Genomic DNA, 24,478 nt, shown 5'->3' on the forward strand with positions numbered 1-24,478 from the left:
TTATGATTCTTGACTTTTATGTACACTGAGAGCTTAAGGCACCAAAGACAAATTCCTTGTGTGTCCAATCACACTTGGCCAATAAAGAATTCTATTCTATTCTAAAATGGGGTCCCCAAACCCCGGTCCGTGGATTAGCACTGGTCCACGGCATGCCAGAAACCGGGCCAAGCAAACAAGTGAAGCCCCATCCACAGGATACAGGCAGCAAGCAAAACCATGTCCCCTCCGGTCTGTGGTAAAACCTCTCTCCACGGAACTGGTCCCTGGTGCCCCCAAGGTTGGGGGATGCTGCCCTAAAAGGTACTCGTGACTTGTATTCAAACGTCCTCCTTGCAGTCACATTTTTGCATTTTGGATGCTTGGCAACCTGACCGCATTTATGGTGGTTTTGCACTATCCTGCAGTTATGTGCCTGAGACTTATGACATTTTTGGCCAGAAACTGGTGTTTGCTTCTAGTTCCCACCACAAAGCAACCACTGCGAACAAAAGATTTCCTCCGGGCCACAGTATTCAGTTAACAAGCAAAACAACTGCAGCATTTGCTTTACGACCATCAAATTCACTTAACTGTAAAAAAGGTCATAAAATCAGGGATAATCATGTGATGACTCACTTAATGACTATCTCGATTTATGACTGTAATTTCAGACTCAATTATGGTTATAAGTTGAGGAGTCACTGTAGTTTGCCAAAATCTGTGGTGTTGTAGTACAGTTACACAACAATTTGAGTAACTAGAGTTACACAATTTCCAGATTTATTCTTTTGAACTATTCTTTCATCCACCCAAAGCCTTTATGTTGACAATGAAATTCATCTCTTTGGTTAATTGACAATTTAATTGCATTTTTATCTGTTTAGTTATAGGAGGTGCAGTTCTTTTCTTTTTAAGACCGGAACTCTGTTCCTAGCTAATTTATTGCAACCTCGCTTTATTTTAATGGACTATGATTACAGATACACGTAAGATATAAGGTATGCGTGTTTGAAAATTTTGTATATGTGAAAAAGAACTTGATGAATCCAGCAGTTAAAGTCATATAGTTTACGAAACTGTTTTATGTCTTCTTCTTTTTTAATTTTAAGACTATTTTTTGAAAAGTTCTTTTTTTCTTCTCTTTCTCCTTTGGTGCATGGGATTGAACAACTCAGTCAAATGCTGTTTTTTCCCCTGTTGCAAGTAATAAAAAGATCCATTCAAGATGTGTCTGCTTTTGATGTCTGCTGTAAAAGTGTCAATTAAGTTTGAAAGGAGAACAAAGGGGAGGTAAACATTGATATGGCTTTCATTGGGTCTGCCAAATCCTCCAATTGGAGGATTTCTGCTTCTTTTCCTTTTGAGAAAGAAGTTCATGTTATCTGCAGCTTTGTTCCTGCTTTGGTTCAATACACAATTTCTCTCCAAGTTTTCTGATAAGTTCTGCTAGGTCTTCTGTGTTCTGTGATTTTTCTTCAAGGAGCTCATATCGAAGGCTTGAGATGTCCTGTTTAATTTCTTTCAGCTCACCTGTAAAAGAGAAAAGATCAAAGGTTTAGGAACATAGGAACGAAGGATCTGTTTCCAGAGGGAAGCTAATAAATAAAACACCAATAATGAAGGTAACGAAACCTTGGCGTTATTATTATTATTATTATTATTATTATTATTATTATTAACAAATCTGTTTTTCAAAAGAGGTGGATTTTCCCCCACCTAGAAATATTGAATCTTTCTCAAGAAGAGAAATAAGGTTTAACACTGGCTCTCAAAGCAGAGCTAATTCTGCCACTATTTTGAATAGTATTGGATAAACATCAGCTATATTGATATTAGAATCTTTGTCCTTCCCAAAGGTGCTTTTCAAGAGGCAACTGGACTTCGTTTTTTCTTTGAAGACTTTCCGCTTCTTATCCAAGAAGCTTCTTATCCAAGAAGCGAAACGCCTTCAAAGAAAAACCAGAAAGTCCAGTTGCCTCTTGAAGAAGCACCTTTGGGACAACCATGATCTGGATGACTGAGAATCTCCATAGGCATCCTTGTCTTTCACATCTACAGTATATGGATCCCTGACAGGAGCTATTTTTAAATTCATGGTGGGGTTTCAAATACCATCTTTGTTTCCAAGAATGATATGAGATAGATGATGATGATGATGATGATGATGATGATGATGATGATGATGATGATGTTTTTACAGTGGGAAGTTTTAGCCCACTGCTTTGGTTTGTCATACTTACAAATGATTGTTTGTCCTTGACTTACAACCATTCATTTAACAATCATTCAAAGTTACAATGGCATTGGAAAAAACGACTTACGACTAGCCTTCACGCTTATGACCCTTGCAACATTCTCCTGGTCACATGATCAAAATTTGGGTACTTGGGAACCAGGATGTATATACAATGGTTTTACAGCATACCAGGGTCATATTATTGCCATTTGTGACATTCCCAGCTGGCTTCTCTAACAAAGTCAAATCCTAAATTGGATTTTCTTAACAACCATGTGATTCACTTAACAAACACAGTGATTTGCTTAACAATGATAAAATTGGTCATGACTCACTCAATAACCGTTTTGCTTAGCAATGGGTATTCTGTTCTCAATTGTGGTAATAAGTTGAGGACTACCTATGTTGCGCAAGAAAAAGGGTGAGTCTTTATTTGTTGGTTTGTGTCGTGTCCTTCTTTTCATCCTAGGAGCGCAAAAAGTGGTATACCTCATTCTGCCCCTCAAGTCTTAGCCTCAACTTTCAGGAAAGGATTAAACTGAGAAACCCATTTCAGAGAAGATGCTAACTGGCCTTATCTTATCTTATCTTGTCTTGCCTTGCCTCTGACATCAAAGCACAAGTTTAAGCCTTAGGACAGACTGGCTGCTCGACATGTAATTCCTTTTAAAAAATCAAGCCTGCTGGAAACTTCCAACATTTTTTTTTTTAACATCAGAGATCCTTTCTTTAGATTCTCAGTCAAGGACGGAAATACTGTTCTATCCATATCTACCAGGGCTCATATTATGACATGCAGATTGAGACTCTGTATCCTGTTACAAATTGCAGAGGTCAAGTTTCTGGATTCACTGCAGGCTCAAATACACAGCCAGGAGGAAAAATAAACTAACCAACGTTCACTGCTCCTTGGTAATGAGATCACTGCCTTCACAACATATAGGAACAGCCACAGTGGCACAGTGATTAGAATGCAGTACTGCAGGCTACGTCTGCTGACTGCCAGCTGCCTACAATTTGGCAGTTTGATTCTCACCAGGCTCAAGGTTGACTCAGCCTCTTCCAACCTTCTGAGGTGGGTAAAATGAGGACACAGATTATTGAGGGGCAATATGGTGACTCTATAAACCACTTAGAGAGGGCTGTAAAGCACTGTGAAGCAGTATATAGGCCTAAGTCCTATTGCTATTATATACCAGTGCTTTACAGCATTCTCTGTGCTGTAAAGCACACAACAACTAAAGCCCTGGTGATACAAACAAATGAGATTTTTTTAAATCTAATGCTAGCTGGATACCTGTGCTCTGTGATGAAACTATGTGATTGGGCTTAGTTTTGGGGGAGGAAAATAAGGAGAAAAAGATTGTGCCTCTGCCTACCAGCATCCATCGGTATTCACCTGGCTAGGGTCCTGTCAGTGAAAAAGTTGAGAGTTGTTTGGAAACTGAAGCAGTACTTGCTGTGTGAGCAAGAAGGAGACAGCAAGGAACCTGGGCATGGCTTAGCTCAACTGTTCTGTACTAAAGTTGCTTGCTGCTGTAAAATTGAAACTCCTCTCCTCTGCTTGTGTTTTGCAGGTGGGGAGGGGGAATAGAACTCCTCAGCATCACAGTGTGTTAATAATAACATACGAAACACTAATGCTCTGATAGTCATTTCGAAAAATCCTTTCTTAGTGAGCACCTAGAATCCAAGAGGAACATACGCGCCAAATTTCAAGTTTGTAGGCTTTACAGTTCTGGAGATTTCGTGATGTTGCATGAGTGGTATTTCGCTTTTATATAAATAGATTAGAATGATAGCCATTCTACAATCTCACCTTCATTGACTTCATCACTCTCTCTGTCTACTTGAGCTTTCAGTATATATCGTTTAACAAGACGTTTCATGATCTTCTGGAAAAGAGAAGCATAAAAAAATGTTTTTAGCCTTGATGAAAGGATCCCAATCCTACAAGCTGACTAACGCTCGGCTTGCTCTCCAGGAATTATGCAGAGACTTGCTATGACCAAACTGAGGCTTACACAAGTATTGCCTTAGACTGTCTACTATTGACCTCACCCCTTTCCTAAGAGGCCTGTAGGGGGCGTGCATAAGCGCACCAACGTGCCTACCGTCCCTGTCCTATTGTTTCTCTTATTCTTTATTTTTCTTATATGTACCCATTTCATGTATTCACAACTATGTATACATTTATACTTATTATCTTGTAAACAATTGGCAAATCAAATAAATAAATAAATAAAATAAAATAAATTAACTCAGAAGCCCCACTGAAAGTAGTAGGATTTACTGCTTCATCATAATTTCCCTATATTTTTCCCCTGACCCAAAATAAATGTGATGCAGGAGATCCATTTTTGGAAAAATCCATTAAGAGATTTACTCGGAAGGACAAGATAAGTTTGCTATTACCCCCAAAGAAAAAGGCATGGAATAATAGAAATCAATGATATAGAGAGAGATTCCACCTTGAAAGTTAGGAAAAAACTTGAACAATGAGAACAGCCGGTAGAACCAGTTGTTCAAAAAGCTGGTAAGATCTTTTCATCGGATGCGTTGAAATGAAGAATTAGAGAGCCATCTGTCTCAGATGGTTTAATTTAGATTTTTGAAGAGAACAGGGAATTGGACTCAATGGCCTGGTAGAGACTTTATATTAATTCATACGCTATTGTGATTCAACTATTGTGATTCAATAGTTAGCACAATTAATCAGTGGAACAACTTGCTTCCAGAACAGGCATGATATTCCCCTCTGAAAAAAAAATCGGGCCGGCCAAAAGAGACCCCCCACCGCGCCAAGAAATCGCTGCCCAGCTCCCTTTCGCACCGCCCGCACCCTGCCCGCCTCCCGCCCGCCCGGCCTCCCCGCTCACACCACGTTGCCTCGGGAAGGGAAAGGCAAAACCAGGAGCCGCTGCTGCCGTTGCAAAGCGCTGCCGCGGCTCTTCCTTTTTGCCTTTCCCTTCCTGAGGCAACTCGGGACTGGAGCCATGCAGAGCCGCGCCGGTAGCAACTCCTCACTTGGGGCCTCCGAGGGAGGGGAAGGAGGAGAAGAAGGGGGGAAGGGGGGCGATTCCCAAAAAATCGGAATTCCGATTTTAATCGGAAGAATATCATGTCTGTTCCAGAAGTTGTGAATGCTCCAACACTGGAAGTTTTTCAGAAGAGATTGTATAACTATTTGTCTGAAATGGTGCAGGGCTTCTTGCCTAAGCAGGGGGTTGGACTAGAAGACCTCCAAGGGTCCCTTCCAACTCTGTTATTTTTTTCTATTGAATCATGGCAATTCCTGAGGGAAGGATTCCTGTATGACATTTTTCATAGTTGAGCCTTCTCACAAGTTATTTTTTGACTTCTTCATATAAGACTGAATATGTCTTACACCTTGTACTAAAATTCTGCAGAATTTTGTCTATTGAATTTCCTGGATGGTTCCAATTGGTCAGAATCACACTAGATTTATAACTTACTGAATTAACCTATTTCTTTCAGATCTGCAGAATTCAACAAACCATAACCAACCAAACAGGTTGAGTTATGAGACCTGGGCTGTAAAAATACAGATATATAGTTAAAAAAATATCTAGTGCTTTGCTTTTGTATAAAGGCTATCCTAAATTCTACAGTCTAGATCTGGTAGCTGTACTTGACAAATTAATTCACACAAAAATATAACCCAGGTTAAACTTGGCTAAGTTCTTGTGCAGATGCCACAACTATATTTTTAACTGATCTAGTTAAGCATAAGATGCAAACTTGATACTTACCTGGTACTTTCTCTGTGAATTATTTGAGCTGTTTAAGTCAATGTCATCTGTGCTTGTTATATTTGGTAGCTTATTATGCTCCATCTGAAAATAAGAAATAATGAGAGGCTTTCTTAGATAATTCCAACTTATTTTTCTTCCTTTTTTTTCTACCTGCTGGATATTTCAAAGAAGATAAGCAGGGAAGCCCAAATATAAGCCAGGGAAGAACAGGTGAATATTTTTATTTAGTGGCACTATTTTATCCCTATTAATTGTCACCAACTAACAACTGGGTTCTGTATAAATATATCATTCCAATTTACTTTCTCTTATTTCGTGGCCTTTTGTATTCAGTCTTCTGTATTATTATTTTTATCTAGGAACCTGATGGTAGTTTTTAAGGATCCAGACTGTCTGCTTCACTAAATTGAGGATCATGTCCACATGGATCAAAGTATTTTCAAAACTCACATTTCATATTTGCTGGAGTACTTTTTTATTTCCCCAAATGACTGAAGCTTTAGCTATAAACATGATAAAGGGAGAGCAAGCTGTCATACTGAACATAATAACTATTAGACATGAGCTCCAGAATGCTGATCATTTTATTTATTAATTCATAGGAGTTCTAGAAGAGGGAAAGAATAAGCATTTCCTTCTTCACTCCTCTTTTTTCTTTGCATTCCCATAAGCAGAAGATTGATATTCTTAAGAAAAAATAACTTGGTTTCTCTTTATTTTCCTCACTTTAAGGATACAAAGCTTAACATGCAAGTTGGTTCCTAGGGTATTCCTTAATAAACTTGATTTGTCTTTTTGGATCTCCATGTACAAATTCCCTTAATTGGCTTAATTCTACTTGCATACATACATCCTGATACATGTAGGTTGTGATAAATAGACCAAGGATTTCAACTATCATGGCCTTCATTTTCCCCTCCATTACCACATAATTACTAAATTCCATCTAAAACATGTGTTTTTCATCCTCGTGCAAGAAGTATGGTATTTGTTCTTTTAGAAATTTGGTTCTTTTCCAAAGTTTTCCAGTTTTCAGGAAGCAAAATCTCATAGGAATAGCTATCCTTTATGTTCTGGAACATCTCTCATTAACACTCTCTCTAAACAAATTATCTAGAGGAACAGTTATTTTTAGTGTTATGCAGAAAAAATATCCTCTATTTTTTTTATTTCTCTCTCATTAAATAAAATTTCCTTTCTAAATTTGTTTCAGAAAAGAAGTCTGGAGCATTTTTAGTTCTAAAGTCAACAATAAACACACCAATTCCTATTTTTCACATAAAATAATCTCTTCAGCAATCTACAATTCTCCTGATTTCTCATACTTCCGTTAAGAAGGGATAATAAGGGAACTTAATCCATGGAGAGGTTTCTAATTCAAGGTAATGGAAAGATCAGGACCACCAGCAATAGCTGGGACCTTCTACAATAATGCTCATAACTACTACTAAAAGGAAGTCAGAAATAATTCTCAGTCCCTCTGAAAGTAAGACATAAAAAGCAGAAGGCAGATTTCATTAAGTAGTTGCATTAAATTGTTTCAGTGTAATAGTATTTCAAGACTGGCTCTTAAATTTTAAAAGGCCCAAGTGAAATTACATTGCATTACAGTCTGTGAACACATGGTGGCAGGATACACAAAGTCTGTACACTTTTCAATTGTCTAATAGTCTAAAAGCTGCCTCATTTCCTGAAACAGTAGGGTAGCAGCATAATAGCCGCTGATTTTACTTGCTGAAAGCTCACATCCTGAGGGAGCCATTGTATTGAATGGTCTGGGAATAGCACCTATTTCCTCCTCCGACTCAAACTATGAAAAATATGTAATTCTAGTATGTGGCAGCTGGTTACCTGATTCATTTCAGCATCCTCCTGGAAACCTTTCGTATGGCAAAACAGTAGTTTAAAAATCCACGTCTTTATTCTGAGGGAAAAGTACAGCAGAGATTTGGGGCTGGGCACCAGATTGAAAGGGACAGGAAGTGTTCTGCCTTCCTCAAAATAAGAAAACCAGAGTTTCGCTCTGGCAAACTTCCATTCTACATCGGCATCATCCTGGAAGGCAGAGAAAATAGTCTGTCAATGGTTACCTTGTACAGTGGGACACAGATGAGAATATACACTTGTTTAAAGAGCTGCAGATTTGTCTAAGCACTTACAATGCTCTCTCTCTCTCTCTCTCTCTCTCTCTCTCTCTCTCTCATGCACACACTCACACACAAACACTCTCATACACTTTTTAATATATGTGTGAACTAGAGGTTAAGACGCTCGCCTCACATTCAGGAGGTTGAGAGTTTAATTCAAGGCAGAGGCAGGTATTTCTCTTTCAGGGCTCAAAGAGAAAATATCTGCTGTGAACTGCATGTAGGTGTCAGGAAGGGCATCTGGCTAGTAAACGCTTAGCTCCATTCAGTCACCCTGACACCACCTCGATGCAGGGGATTACAGGGTTGTAAAAAGAAATAGATAGATGCCATTCTTCAAAATCAACATTTTGTCAGTGTGGTCTATGTTAGGCTTTGAAGCTGACTATAAATATTGTTAATAAACACATGAAATGCAAATACATTAAATACATAATTAATCACAATTATTAAAAAGCACAACACTAAAACAAAATAAAAGTAGCAGCCTGAATGCAAATTTCTGAACAGCAAGATGTTAAAAAATCAGCACACTGATTGAGCGATTCACACAAAACTTCTTTGCTTGATGCTAGGAAATAAAAACTAGTTTGCTGAAAATACTTCTCTTTTTTCCCTAGTCCAGTGGTCGCCAACCGGTAGGCCACGGACCACTGGTGGGCTGTGAGAAAATTTTGGTGGGCCGCAGAGAAATCTCACCCCCAGAGCACTCCTCCAAAGCAATTAATCCAGGCTGCGCAGAAACACAAGTCTGTGCCACCCACATGGCCCGCAGGAATGCTCCCCGCCCACTCACTCCTTACCCGGTAAACTTGCCTGCTAAATTGTTATTTTTCCTTTTTCCGACCATCATCTATTCTGCTGTGCCAGGAGATTTAGATTAGCTAGGAAGCAGAAAATGGTTGGATTTCTTGCTTTCTAGCTTGTCTTTAGATCTTCAGCTCTGCTTTTAAGCACAGCCGAACCTCCCTTAGGACTGAAGGTTTGCTTGCAAGCAAATTCAGTGCAGACTCACGGCAAGCAAATTTGAGAGACTGGGCTAGCCAAGAGCAGATAGATAGATCACTGAATGATTCTGTGAGCAACTCAATCTGCCTGCTTTACCTGATTTTGGGTAAAAGTTGCTCTTTTTTTAAATAAAAAATTCAATATTTACATGCATGGTGTGTTGTGAGTTAATTTTGTGAGTTTGCTTGCTAGCAAATTTTATGAGTTTGCTTGCAAGCAAATTTTATGTGACAGACTAAGCTAGCCAATGGCAGATAGATAGATCTCTGAATGAATCTGTGATTCTGTGAGCAACTCAATCTGCCTGCCTTCTTTGCCTGATTTTGGGTAAAGTTGCTCTTGTTTTAAATAAAAAATTCAATATTTACATGCATGGTGTGTTGTGAGTTAATTTTATGAGTTTGCTTGCAAGCAAATTTTATGTGACAGACTGAGCTAGCCAATGGCAGATAGATAAATTTCTGAATGATTCTGTGGGCAACGCAATGTGCCTGCCTGCTTTGCCTGATTTTGGGTAAAAGTTGCTCTTTTTTATATAAAAAATCAATATTTATATAAATATTTATAATATTTACATACCAGCCATGCCCAGCCAGTCACATGATCACTGAGCCATACCCACAAATTAGGGCACGCCCACAGAACCAGTTAGTGGTCCCTGGGATCTAAAATTATGAGTTTGGTGGTCCCTGAGGTCCAAAAGTTTGGCGACCCCTGCCCTAGTCTATTGGTTTATTTTGTCAGACGATTCTTTCTGGCATTTAATCAAAAGCCCTTGCTAATCCTGCTCTTGTATGTCTTATCTATTAAAATGGCAGGGAACTATCTATCTATAGCTTCAGAAAGTGAGTATTACATCATTTTTAATAGCCTCTTCCCCAAAGCTTCCCCAAGCTTTTCTTCACAGGCCTTAGCATGCAGACTGTGTATTGCCTCTTTTCTCTTCTTCTGGACATGTTCCAGTCTGTCAACATCCTTCTTAAATTACAGTGTTGAAAACTAGGTATAAAAGTATCAGAATAGTCTTGCTGGATTTGGCCAGAATATAATTCTGTCCCCAGAAAACAACACCCAAAAGCATTCAGGAAGGTCATAGCCCACATGACAATCTTCCAGAACAGGCCTTGGCCAAAATAGAAGACTGTTGCAAATATAGAGTTTTATTACTCATATTTAACCATCAGCAGAGCTGTAAATATAATTTTAATGAACAGTAATAATTTTAAAGACAAGCTCTATTAGCTCAAAGACTGCTTCTATGCTACAATGTTTCCTGTGTTTGTTTATTAGCATGGTTGTAGTTCCTAATTAAGAATATACAATATTTTAATGTCTCTGAGGAAAGCCCGCATCAGTTTAATCAGAATATTACCTCAATTTCCTGGAAGGAACTATTAATCATTGCGATAAGCATGTTCAACAAAACAATAACCATGGTGACATTATAAACACCGTAAAGGACATAGCCAATATTTTCAATAAATTTGTGGTTATAATTTATGACCACAGATTTTACTTCAGAAAGTCCAAATATTGCCCAGAACAAAGTCTTGAAGCTTTCTTCCACTCTGAAAAAAAAAAAAAAGAATAAACAGAAGCATGAATAAATCTTGCAAAAGATCTTGAAAAACTGAACTGCAACCTGCCTATCCTTAATGAATAGTACTTGAAAATAAGAAAACTAAGATCATGGCATCCGGCCCTCTCAATTTTTGGCAAATAGATGAGGAAGAAATGGAAGTAGTGACATATTTTATTTTCCTGGGCTCCAAGATCACCGCAGATGGGTACTACAGCCAAGAAATTAAAAGATGCTTGCTCTTGGGGAGGAAAGCTATGGCAAATCTAGACTGCATACTAAAAAGCAGAGAATCACCCTGTCAACAAAAGTCCATATAGTCAAGGCTATGGTTTTCCCAGTTGCAATGTATGGCTGTGAAAATTGGACCATAAGGAAGGCTGAGCGCCAAAGAATTGAGGACTTTGAACTATGGTACTGGAGAAGACTCCTGCGAGTCCCTTGGGGATCAAACAAGTCAGTCCTAAAGGAGATCAACCCTGACTGCTCTTTAGAAGGCCAAATCCTGAAGATGAAACTCAAATACATTGGCCACCTAATGAAAAGGAAGGACTCACTGGAGAAGAGCCTAATGTTGGGAACGATTGAGGGCAAAAGAAGAAGTGGACGTCAGAGAAAGAGGTGGCTGGATGGAGTCACTGAAGCAGTAGGCACGAACTGAAATGGACTACAGGGGATGGTAGAGGATAGGAAGGCCTGGAGGAACGTTGTCCAAGGAGTTGCGATGGGTCGGACACGACTTCACGACTAACAACAACAACTTGAAAATATAATATGTCATGGGCATGTCATATTTGCAGGATATGTGTTGTATATTTGTATGGTAGTCCTCAATTTACAACCACAAATAAACCATTTTTCATTTGCTAAGCAAGACATTTATTGAGTTTTACAACTTTTCTTGCTACAGTTGTTAAGTAAATCACTGCAGTTGTTAAGTGAATCTGGCTTTCCCATTAACCTTGCTTGTTAGAAGGTCGCAAAAGGTGATCACATGACCCCTGGACACTGCAACCATCATAATATGAACCAGTTGCCAAGCGTCTGAATTTTGATTACATGACCAGAGGGATGCTGCAGTGGTCATTAGCGTGAAAAACAGTCAAACGTAACTTTTTTCAGTCCCATTGTTAATTCAAATGATCACTACTTGTATCTAAAAAATTGAAAGATGAAGGTGCATTGTCACAATTTACAACCACCTGTTTCTACCTATGTCAATGCCGTACTAATATCCAAACGTGGTGTGACATCATGCCTATCATCTACATATTTTGACACTTCTTTGTGAATACACAGAAACACAATGAATTGGGCGTGTCAAATTTTTCAACTTTCAATTTCCAAATATTAGGGGTGCTCAAAAGTTGTGACCTGCCTTGGGGATTGTAAAAATATTTTGGTTATTTTAATATAATTTAGATGGGCTTGATAAGTAACTACATAAATATCATAACTTATAACATTTTGTTTGTTTCATTTGATAATATATTAAACTTCTAGGCCTCAATGATACTGGGTGGATTACAACAATAAAAAATTATAATAACATAAACATCAATAGTTTTAAAATTTTAAGTGAGACATGATCAGATGTTGCTACAAAAATAATGGAAAAACGCAGTTACTTTAGCAAGTCAAAAGTAGAAATGTTTCTAGTTGTGTAGTATACCACTTTTTTTTCATCTTTTAAATATTGCCTTCTTTTTTTCTACACGTTTACATTTTCTTAGCACATTGATAGAAATGAGCATGGTTTGATGTGGATATTTTCTTAATATCCTTTTACATAATAATAGCAATCTCAATTTTTTTTGAGTGTTGGTCCTGATGAAACCGTAACAATAATATACGCAACACACACAAAAAAAATCAGTACTGGATTGGGGATGCCTAATACTTATTGAATGCCTAATGCTTCAATAACACCAAAATGTGGCAGAAAGAGAAACAAAATAGATCAATTAGAACTAAAAATTGTTAGTCAGCATAAAATGCTGAATAGTATTTAGTATTTTTAGTATTTAGTATTTATTTGATTTGTCAATCGCTTACAAGATACAGGTATAAGAATAAATATAGTTTTGAATACATGAGATAGATACTTATAAGAAAAATAAACAGTAGGACAGGGACGGTAGGCACGATTGGTGCACTTATGATGCACGCCCCCTACAGGCCTCTTAGGAAGGGGGTGAGGTCAATAGTAGACAGTCTAAGGTTAAAGTTTTTGAGGTTTGGGGAAGAAACCACAGAGTCAGATAGAGTATTCCAAAAATTGACCACTCTGTTGCTGAAGTCAATAGAGAAAGGAAAACAATACATCAGGGAAAGAGTGTAAACAAATCCAAAATATGTTGAAGGAACAGGTGTAGAATTGGCCAAAATCCCAAATTGCAACGATTTACAGTATGAATTTTGATACAGCCCTTTTCCAGTTTATTCCATAATGCACTATGCTGGATTTAGGATTGTAAGATTCTCTGTATACAGACAGTCCTTGGAGGAAGATGTGCTGGATATGTTCACTGCCTTAGGTTGTTTGTAAAAATAATAAAGCAGGATACAAATAAATAAACAATAAAATAATTAAATGCATGCTCACACATCTGCATCAAAATATTGAATTTTGAATGTACACAGAGTAAAATATATGAAATGTATTTCATAAACTTTCTTCTGCATAATATTTCTTCTTAGGAAAATATACAGGCACCATAGTTCCGCTTTCGCTAATAATCTTATCAATCCATTTTCTGGCAATCCAACAAGATACAGTACAGAGGTCTGGAACCTGCAGCTCTGGAGCCACATGAAGCTCTTTCAGTCCTTTGCTGTGGCTTCCTGTCAGCTGATCCTACCATTGGCTGGCCCCTCCCCTCCCTGTCACTCCTCGCCTGGCCTGAGAAGGGGGATGGCACTCACTCCATATTCCAGAGCAGGTGACTGGGTGGGAGTGAGTGACATCCAATTGGCCACACCCACCCAGTCACACCGGTTGTTAAATTATTGGCTCCCGGGTTTTCTTTTCTGTGGGAAACGGGTCCAAATGGTTCTTTGAATGTTTAAGGTTGCAAACCCCTGATATAGCAGAATGAAAAAAAAAATCACACTGATTAAAAGCAGTAATCCTTCCTCAATCCATTCATGAAAACATTTACCTAATCTGAATTCACAGATCTGAAGGCATCGATATTAGCAGCATAAAATACGGTACAGCAAACGAATGTTTCAGGGCCAGCAACCATAGCTAACTATGACAAGGGAATCAAATATATTCTGCTCATACCAAGCATGTTACAAAGTCAAAAAGACTTAATCCAACTGAGTGCCTTCCAATACAATCATTCACAGATTCCACAAGGATTAACTTACGTGGTAAATGCTTCGTTCTGCTTCGCTCCCAAGTAATAGGAGTAGAGATTAAACATTCCTATCATGAAGGCCACAAAAACCATGATAAATATGACCATGAACTTGAATATGTCTTTCACAGTTCTACCAAGTGATATCTGCAAGGGTCCAAAGCTTTCGTTGGCTGGCAAAATATAGGCGATGCGTGAGAAACTTAAAACCACAGCAATTGCATACAAGCCTTCAGATATGATTTGAGGGTCAGATGGATCCCAGTCTATTCTTGCTAAAAAGAAAGAAATAGAAGAGTTTTAGTTTAATATGTTGAGCTTTGGTACTCCTACTTGCCTGCTCAGAACATTTGGTCAACCACAATAGAGGTAGTCCTCAACTTGCAACAGTTCATTTAGTGATGGTTCAAAGTTATAACAGCACTGAAACGTATGACAATTTTAACACTTAGGACCATTGCATTACTACCTGTAGCCTAGGAGTCATTTAACCTTGTATGAAATAAAACAACTGAGGAAATGAGAGACTCTTCCTTTGTTCTGGAACTGAGTTCATGCAACAATCTTCAGAAGTGTTTCTCTTTGGCTTCAGTACTGTTTACATTCAGGTTTGCAATGAACACGTCACTTTTCCAGCAGATTATGACTGATAAAATTGGTGAATAAATTATGGCATCTCATAAGAAGAATTGAACCAACCTTTTATATCCTGCTGCTTTTTACTATAAATTGGGATTGCAACTTTTTGGCAACTCCCAGCCAGTGAAGACAAGAAAGCTAGAATTTTGAGAGTCGCTGTTTCATCAGATCCAAAAGGTGTCATATTTTGAAAAAATGTTTTTAAAACTGCTGTATATTTTCAGGAAATGGCTTGTTTATAATGTCTTGCTGATGTTTACTTCATAGCATTTAATTTACTTTCATGACCATTCGGTAAACTTCTTTTACTTTAGAAGGAAAAGAACGCATGCATGTGGTATTACTCTGTTTCATTTCCAAGATAAGCCAAGTTTGGTTAAAAAATTGAAACTTGGCTTATTTCTCGATGGGTCTACATAAAGTATATACGGTATACTTCAGGACTGAATAATATAAATTCACATTAGAAAGGAATTAAAACATTAGTTTAGCTCTACAATATAAATCTGAGCTGCTCACCCAAAGTGTAGTACTTTATGTGTGGATCCAATGTTGCAGCTGACAAGTCTATCTCCGTATCAGCGTCAACAATATTCTGGGCTCTAGAAGCATGCCAGAAGGCCATGAATCTTGCAATGAATGAGGCTGCAAAAATAGCCAACATACCAAAATCTAGCATATTCCACAACTCAAACAGGTATTCCTTGGGACCTTGGGACCAAATTTCTTTACATTCTGCCCATATCATGCCTAAAAGAAAAAAGAAATCAGGACATTAGCTTTAGACTTCATAACTCTTCTTACCTCCGAAAGACTCTGAACATGGTGTACAATGGTTAAAAGAACAGAGATGGGGGTAGACAGGAGAGAGGTTGTTGAAGCATGAACTATATTTGTAAATGCAGACTGGTTGCCAAGCACCCAAATTTTGATCACATAAGCATGGGGACCCTGCAATGGCCATAACTTTGAGGACTGAGCCTAAATACCATATGTTCAGTGCTGTTGGTCATCAAATGGTCATTAAGTGAGGAGTATCTATGGTTCTCACAGTCAAACAATTTTCTTCTTATTTCAGGTCTGGTTCTCCCTCTGTAAAGTCTCCATGCAGAATTAATCTTTGGGAGCTATGGAGAATAAATACCTACAATCTGTGACAGATCTTCAAGGATTTCATCTTCTCTTCTTTAGGTCAAACATATCTAAGTTCTTCATCACTTTTCATAGAATCATCACCGTGTTAATTAGATTTTCTCTGCATTATTTCCAGTTCCTTAAGTTCCAGATCTTGCTTGAATTGTAGTGATCAGAACTGGACATGGGTGGTCTGGCCAGTATAGAGCAGAACTATGCAACTATATAGGTGAAACTCAAAAAATTAGAATATCATGCAAAAGTTCATTTATTTCAGTAATGCAACTTAAAAGGTGAAACTAATATATGACATAGACTCATTACATGCAAAGCAAAATAGTTTAAGCCATGATTTGTCATAATTGTGATTATTATGGTTTACAGCTCATAAAAACCCCAAATCCACAATCTCAGAAAATTAGAATATTACATGCAATCAATAAAACAAGGATTGTACATAGAACAACTTTTGGACCTCGGAAAAGTATAAGCATGCATATGTACTCAGTACTTTGTTTGGGCCCCTTTTGCAGCAATTACTGCCTCAATGTGGTGTGGCATGGAAGCTATCAGCCTGTGGCACTGCTGAGGTGTTATGGAAGACGAGAATGCTTCAATAGCGGCCTTCAGCTCTTCTGCATTGTTCAGTCTCATGTCTCTCATCTTTTTCTTGGCAATGCCCCATAAATTCTCTATGCCTCTATTCAGGTCAGGAGAGTTTTCTGGCTAACCAAGCACAGTAATCCCACGGTCATTGAATCAGGTTTTGGTGCTTTTGGCAGAGTGGGCAGGTGCTAAGTCAGCATGAAGTCAGCATCCCCATAAAGCTTGTCTGTGGAAGGAAGCATGAAGTGCTTCAAAATCTCCTGGTAGATGGCTGCCTTGACCCTGGATTTAATGAAGCACAGTGGACCAACATCAGCAGATGACATGGCTCCTCAAATCAACACAGACTGTGGAAACTTCACACTGGACTTCAAGCATCTTGCAGACTCTTCCTCCAGACTCTGGGTCCTTGGTTTCCAAATGAGATGCAAAAGTTGCTTTCATCAGAAAAGAAGACTTTGGACCACTGAGCAACAGACCAGTTCTGTTTTTCTTTAGCCCAGGTAAGATGCTTCTGACATTGTTTGTTGTTCAGGAGCGGCTTGACAAGAGGAATATGACATTTGAAGCCCATGTCCAGGATCCATCTGTGTGTGGTGGCTCTTGATGCACTGACTCCAGCCTCAGTTCACTCCTTGTGAAAGTCCCCAACACTTTTGAATGGCCTTTTCCTGACAATCCTCTCCAGGCTGCGGTCATCCCTGCTGCTTGTGCACCTTTTTCTTTCACACTTTTCCCTTCCACATAACTTTCTAGTAAAGTGCTTTGATACAGCACTTTGGGAACATCCAACTTCTTTTGCAATTACCTTTTGAGGCTTTCCCTCCTTATGGAGGGTGTCAATGATGGTTTTCTGCACAACTGTCAGGTCAGCAGTCTTTCCCATGATTGTGATTCCTACTGAACCAGACTGAGACACCAAAGGGCTCAGGAACCCTTTGCAGGTGTTATGGCTTAATTAGCTGATTAGAGTGGGACACTTTGAGCCTCGAATATTGAACCTTTTCACAATATTCTAATTTTCTAAGATTGTGGATTTGGGGTTTTCATGAGCTGTAAGCCATAATCATCTCAATTATGACACGTCACAGCTTGAACTATCTTGCTTTGCATGTAATGAGTCTATCTCATAGATTAGTTTCACCTTTTAAGTTGCATTACTGAAATAAATGAACTTTTGCACGATATTCTAATTTTTCGAGTTTCACCTGTACATCCCCTTACGTCACTATTCTACCTCTGTTGATGCAACTCGAGACTGCTACTGAGATTCTCAAACATCCAGGTCACGATTGTCCCAAAGGCACTTTCAAAAAGGCAACTGGACGTTCTTGTTTTTTGTCTTCCATGAAACATTTTGCTTCTTCATTCTTAAGAAGCTTTGGTGGGGGGGTTTTTAGCTCAATGAACTGAACTTCAATGAGCTGAAGAAGCTTTCGGATAACAAGCTAAACGCTTGTAAGGGAAAAAACCAAGGAAGTCCAGTCACCTTTTAGAAAAGCACCAAGGGACAACCCAAGACTACATTAATTCGACAACTGCAGCATAATTCTGGCTCATGGCTCACCTATAAACCAGGTGACCTATAAACTTCTCACGAGAACCATTCCTGAGACAAATGTCACCTACTTTGTCACCTGTGCATCACGTTTTTCCTATATAAGTCCTGAACACCACATTTTTTTTCATAACTGGTCTGAATTTTGATGTAAAGCGCCCAATAGTTAATTCTATCAAGATTCTTTTAAGTCTTGTATCTGTCTTCTGAAGTATTAGTGGTCTCTTCCAGCAAAAAAAAATTATATATATATATATATACTCCCCCACCCCCATCCCAAAAAGCAGTAAATTCAGTATAACAAGCCTATATTGGCTTCTAGCAATATCCTTATTTCATTCTAAGTGTTGGTTTTGTTTGATTATCTTTTTCTAGGATTTTGTCATGTAGAGGTATGCAACTGACCAGCCTGTAGTTTCCTGAGTCCATTTTGCCTATTTTGAAGATAAGAAAAAATATTCATTCTTCGCCAGTCTTCCAATACTTCCACTGTATTTGACAGAACAGTCAAAGATCAGGTCCGCCAGTTCCTTAGGCCTCTGGGATTCATTCAAAACAGCTAGGTGTTCCTTCACAAATTATTTACCTATTATAATCTATTTTTGTTCTATGCCCTTATGGTGTGGCTTCCTAATACTTCCTAATGATGTGATGTATCCCTCCAAAAAAAAAAAAAAGCTAAACAAAACTGCTCTAGCAGAAAGCAAGGAGGTGCAGCTGTTTATGCAGAACCCATAAACATTTTTTTCCTTGGGGTCTATTGAGAACAGCCAAATTAGTTGAGTTGTAATGTAGGAAAAGGGGGGGAAAGGGAAGTGGGTGAGACAAAGAACAGACTGAACAGATCAAGACCTGAATGTCAGTTCTATTTTATTACAAAAGTCACAAACTTTCTCTTTTCAGCAGAGCTGAGATTTATTTGACCTGAATATTTAATCTAAAGTAGAATTGCTTTGAACTGCGTTCCTTGTGGAACCATTGTGATTTGCAGCAAAGAAAGGGATTGTCAAAAGAAAAGAAAAAACAAGTGAAGAACAAGCCATGTCTCAGCTTTTTCTGCACTGGGATGCTGTTTCAAGCTGGCATTTTCAATGAGCATATATTACTGTATAACAGACTTGACATTTCATGGGTCAATGTATGCTTTGAAAATGATTCAGAAGAAGCCCTTAAACCTCAAGCAAGCACTTTTCTGCTGTTCCTTCAAGCAACCCTACATTTCTCAGGCTGTTGTATGAGTTATTCAAGTCAACTGCTTAAAGCAACTACCTCATTTTTTGTAGTCATACAGAGCAGCGGTCACCAACTGGTGGTCCGTAGAACACTGGTGGTCCATGAGAAAATTTCAGTGGTCCGCAGAAAAATTATTTGCATTTTTTATACTGCACTAAATCAGGGGTCCTCAAACTACACCACCACCACCCCCGGGCCTGAAACGTGCAATGAACATTTGTGTTGCTGCAGAGAGTCTCCCCCTTTGGGGTCTTTTTCTGCGGGTCGAAGGGTGGCAGAAATTCTGACTTGAGGTCTGCTTCAGCCTCCTGGTGCGGGGCTTTGGGTGAAGGCTGATGGAGAAGAGCTGGAGGGCCTTGTTCCAATGATACTGCATCATGGCCTGGAACTAGCTGACCATCTCAGCCCACTGAGCCTGCGGGCGCCAGTACCTGGCCTTGCACTCCTGCAGATCTTCCCTCTGCTTGGACAGCCAATGCTCATGGTCCTCATAGTGAGGTACTTCTGCTCAGCCTCCTTCTCGGTCAGATCCAGTTTGAAGTGAGCCAGCTGTTTTGCCAACTCTTTCTCGTGGCGGCTGCTTAGCTCCAACAACTGCTTCCTATTGGGGTCCTAAGTAGGCCCGGGTGGGGAGGAGAGGAGTGGCTGGGAGGGGAGGGGCAAGTAGAGACCACCGAGGCGCCCCTTGACATGAGTGACATCGAGTTGGCTATGCCCACCCAGTCACATGCCCACCTAGCCACACCCACACAGCTGATTGTTAGGCAGATCATATTAGTGGTCTGGATTTATGGATTTAGTAGTCCCTGAGGTCCAAAAGGTTGGTGACCGCTGATACAGAGAACTGATAAAACAGAGTTTTTTAATGAATAACTTGGCTTATGCCACATTTGAGCACTTTAGGATGAAAGTGTGCATGTTCCTCTTTTTTATATATGAAAAAATATTAATTATGAAGTAAAAGAAACAAATTCATGGAATCCCACTCATTCATTTACCCCTCAGTTCTTAATTTATTTACTTTCATTACATTTAATATTTGTTAATATTTAATATTATATTCCTTTTTCAAGAATCGTACTTGGTTAACTGGAATACCAGGTTTTATCAAGTTGACTCTCTCTCGTGCTACATACAACTTTTTTCTAGAATTCACAAACAATATTTCATATGCTTATTAATGTTATGTCAACCTACAAATTCTTTTTTAAAACATTGCTACAAAACATCTATGTTTACATAGATACTCCAGCTCAGAAATGAAATAAAGTTGTTTTCAATTGATGTATATTGTTAATTCTACAGACTAATAGTTCTGTAGGGCTTTCACGCTAACGTTTGACCTTGTTTTTCACAGCATACAGTTAAAATACAATAAGCAGATGGTCAGGAAGTACATTAAAACTTGAATTCTTTTTCCTAGCACTGTGAAATGTAAATTGCAATGGAATTAATAACATGTCAGCTGCAAGCTATTTTTTAATGCAACCATGAAATGTATTATCTGGAATGAATGTATAACATATGGACACTGAGATCAATGTAATTGGATGAGCTCTAATGAATCTGACTCCAAAAATGGTATGAATAAATAATGCATTCTATGCTTGGTCTTTTTCCTGGTTTGGCATTTTAATACGTAATTGTAAATTCCTTTAGTTGGTATTTCGATGTTATGATATTGTAGCAACCATTAAAACTTGGGATTGTGCTGAATGAATGTTAGTTATGACTGGTCCTCAAAGTTCCGTCTAGCACAGCGTCTCAAATGGTCACAAGATGACCAGGGTACTTGTCGTCTGGCCTGAATTTCTAATCATCAATAGCAAAAGCACTTAGACATATATATCGCTTCACAGTGCTTCACAGCCCCCTCTAAGCGGTTTATAGAGTCAGCCTATTGTCCCCCAACAATCTGGGTCCTCGTTTTACCAACCTTGGAAGGATGGAAGGCTGAATCAACCTTCCATCCAAGCTGATTATGATTTGTGACCTTCCCTGCTGGCTTCCCATAAGTAAAATCAATGGGGAAGCTGGAAGGAAGTCATTATCACATGAGGTCCTCATTTAACAACCCATGCTTGCTTAACTATGGTAACTGGGGACTGCTAGAACTGCCATTTCCATTGCAATTGTAAATTTCACTTAGCAATGGAAATTCTGGTCCCACGAGTGATGCGGTGGCCTAGAGGTGCAGCTCTTGACTCACAATCAGGAGGCTGTGAGTTCGATCCTAGGTAGAGGCACAATGAGGGCACAATGAGAATATATCTGCTGAACAAAACTCCACACTGGCGACAGGAACGGCATCCAGCCAGTAGACACTCTGCTAGCTCCGTTCAGTTGCTCAGACTGACTCCATCCCACAAGGGATTATGGGGCCGTTAAAAGATGATGATGATGAATGGAAATTCTGGTCCCAATTACCATGGTTAACCGAGGACTACCTGTAAAGCATCTTTAAACATCTGGAGCCTCTTCTATGGATGCAAAACAGAACTTCGAGGAATATTTTTACCTATTATCCATGAGATGATCAGCATTTCCATCCAGGAGAAGCAAGATGTCTTCATTCGAAACAGCTGTTTCGCACTATCTGTCACGGTTTCATTGGGCTTGAGTTTGATGCCATCAAATCTGTCTGCTGCATTCATGACCAGGAGCCCAAGGAAAATGGTGAAAGAGGCTGCATGTGCCATAAATTTCATAAAGGGCCCACGCATGATTCTACCCAACTGCAAAACAAGCCAAAAAAGAAAATTCTTTTAGATTACATTTAGAGGAAACTGGTAGTTAATGGAAAAAAACAGGAACAAACGAATGCAACAAGCAAAATTTTATTTATTTATTTATTTGTCGAAAGCTTACAATATAACAGAAAGAAGGATAAACATAAGTTTAAATACAAGAAATAGGAACTAATAATTGGGGAAAACAGGACAGGGACGGTAGGCACAATTGTGCGCTTATACATGCCCCTTACAGACCTCTTAGGAATGGGGTGAGGTCAATGGAGGTTAGTTTGAGGGTAAAGGAGTGGGGGTTTGAGCAGGTGACAACAGAATCAGGTAGTGAGTTCCAGACATTGACCACTATGTTGCTGAAATTGTACTTCCTGCAATCGAGTTTGGAGTGGTTTGCATTTAGTTTATATCTGTTGTGTGCTCTTGTGTTGTTGTTGTTGTTGAAATATTTATTAACTGTTAAGATGTTGCAACATATGCAGGAGTGGGATTCAAATTTTTTAACAACCGGTTCTATGGGTGTGGCTTAGTTGGTGGGCACGGCTTGATGGTCATGTCATTGGCTGGGCGTGGCCAACTCAATATCACTCACATTGAGGCACGCATCTCCTTGCCTGGCCTCTCATGACTGTGGGGATGCTGCAACAGTCGTAAGCGTGAAAAATGGTCATAAGTCACTTTTTTCAGTGCCATTGTAACTTTGAATGGTCACTCCACACAAGCAAAGTACCAACAAAGGAGGGGAAAAAAACTCCAGAGAAGTTCCAGAGACAGGAAGTCTAGTCCTGCCAAGAATGTAATAAGGGTTAACTGACGGGCAGTTTCTGTAAGCAACACCAGAATGTTTCCTTCCTGCCTTCCTTACAGGATTAGGCCAGTAATTTCTTCAAACAACCGTTTCTCTGAACTGCTTAGAATGTTAACAACCGGTTCTAGCAAATAGGTGCGAACTGGTAGAAACCCACCCCTGAACATATGATTTCATCTACAATGCTTAAGTCCAATCTTAGCCAGCGTAGTTCAAGGTTGTCTAAGCCTAGATTCTCAAGTCTGGTGCTGTAGGGCAGTGATCCCCAACCTTTTTGATGCCGCGGCCCGGTACCGGCATCAGCTGGGCGCCGCGGCCCTGTACCGGCATCAACTGGGCGCCGCCATCTTTTTTTGACAAAAAAGTGGCGGCGCCAGCGCTTCCGGTGAGCTTTTTCGGGTAGAAATGGCTTTCTACCCAGAAAAGCTCACCGAAGCGCTGCCGCCATCTTTTTGATGAAAAAGTGCTTCCGGTGAGCTTTCTACCTGGAAAAGCTCACGGAAGCACTTTTACCAAAAAGATGGTGGCGCCCAGCAACCAGCGGCCCGGTAAGACTTGTTCCGCGGACCGGTACCGGTCCGCGGACCAGTGGTTGGGGACCCCTGCTGTAGGGTATTCTGTTGCAAACATAGGAATGTAGTACTCCTCTGGTAAAATAATTCTGGACTCGCTCAATTGTAAAATAATGAGCTAATATACATGTAATAGCCAGTGACTATATTTTAGCATACAGGTAGTCCTCAACTTACGACCACAATGGAGCCCAACATTTCTGTTGCTAAGTGAGACATTTGTTAAGTGAGTTTGGGTCCACTTTATGACCTTTCTTGCCACAGCTGTGCAGTGAATCGCTGCAGTTGTTAAGTTAGTAGCATAATAGTTGAGTGAATCTGGTTCCCCCATTAACTTCTCTTCATGAGAAGGTCGCAAAAAGGGATCACATGACCCCAGAACACTGCAACTGTCCTAAGGATGAGTCAGTGGCCAACCATTTGAATTTTGATCACATGACCATGGGGAATGTTGCAATGGTCACAAGTATGAAAAATGGCCATAAGTCACTTGTTTCAATACTGCTGTGATGACCTGGAGTGTAACACAAACGTAACAAAATCCAAAACATAAATAAATGTCCTTTAATGCCTCCAACTTGGCCCCACTGTTCAATAATTCTCCGTTGGAGATAACACTTATTCAAAAATAGTCTTCAAAAGAAAGCAATACAGTCCGAACTTAATAAGCAGATAGAGGTGAAATAAAAAACTAAAACGAACTACAATGAGGGAATTTCCACAACGGACCAGGATAAGTAATTACCAACTTCAAGGAGATAACAAGGCACAGTCTGTTGGAAGGACGCCAACCAAGATAACTTCAGCCCAAAATAACACACACTTTGCTTCTGGCAACGCTGTGTTGTAATCGTCTCTCTTATATCCTATTCTCCCCAGCTGCAACCAATGAGGGGGATCATGGCCGCTTCCTGTCTCATAAGTCAAGTTGTTGCCTTCTCCATTCTGCCCTGCGTATCCTAGGATGAAGAGGGGATGGGCCTGGGTCTTCCTCTGACTGCCCAGCCAGCCTCTGCCTTTCCCCAGCCTCCTCTACAACCTCCGGAGCCACACCTCCACTCCCTGTCGGCTGTTTCTCCTCTCCCTCAGAG

General features: G+C 39.5%; 1 protein-coding gene across 6 annotated transcripts in view; it reads right to left on the reverse strand.

Annotated features, from left to right (window-relative positions):
- Positions 1-740: 740 nt before the first annotated feature.
- Positions 741-24,478, reverse strand: part of TRPC6 (transient receptor potential cation channel subfamily C member 6) — a 73,541-nt gene continuing 49,803 nt past the window's right edge. For 4 of the 6 annotated variants that reach the window (XM_026675605.2, XM_026675604.2, XM_026675606.2 and 1 more), the window contains exons 5-12: positions 21,782-21,998; positions 15,252-15,482; positions 14,104-14,368; positions 10,522-10,717; positions 7,846-8,049; positions 5,992-6,075; positions 4,038-4,113; positions 741-1,512 (exon numbers count right to left, since the gene is read on the reverse strand). In XM_026675605.2, the coding sequence (XP_026531390.1) occupies positions 1,361-1,512; positions 4,038-4,113; positions 5,992-6,075; positions 7,846-8,049; positions 10,522-10,717; positions 14,104-14,368; positions 15,252-15,482; positions 21,782-21,998 (1,425 nt within the window). In that variant the 3' untranslated portion in view covers positions 741-1,360. The remainder of the gene's footprint in view (positions 1,513-4,037; positions 4,114-5,991; positions 6,076-7,845; positions 8,050-10,521; positions 10,718-14,103; positions 14,369-15,251; positions 15,483-21,781; positions 21,999-24,478) is intronic. The other 2 variants (XM_087966181.1, XM_087966180.1) reach the window with 1 other exon arrangement.

Source organism: Notechis scutatus, chromosome 5 (genome assembly GCF_049901735.1).
Source record: "Notechis scutatus isolate UNSWTSFEM ecotype Mainland chromosome 5, rNotScu1.2, whole genome shotgun sequence".
NCBI classification, from domain to species: Eukaryota; Metazoa; Chordata; class Lepidosauria; order Squamata; family Elapidae; genus Notechis; species Notechis scutatus.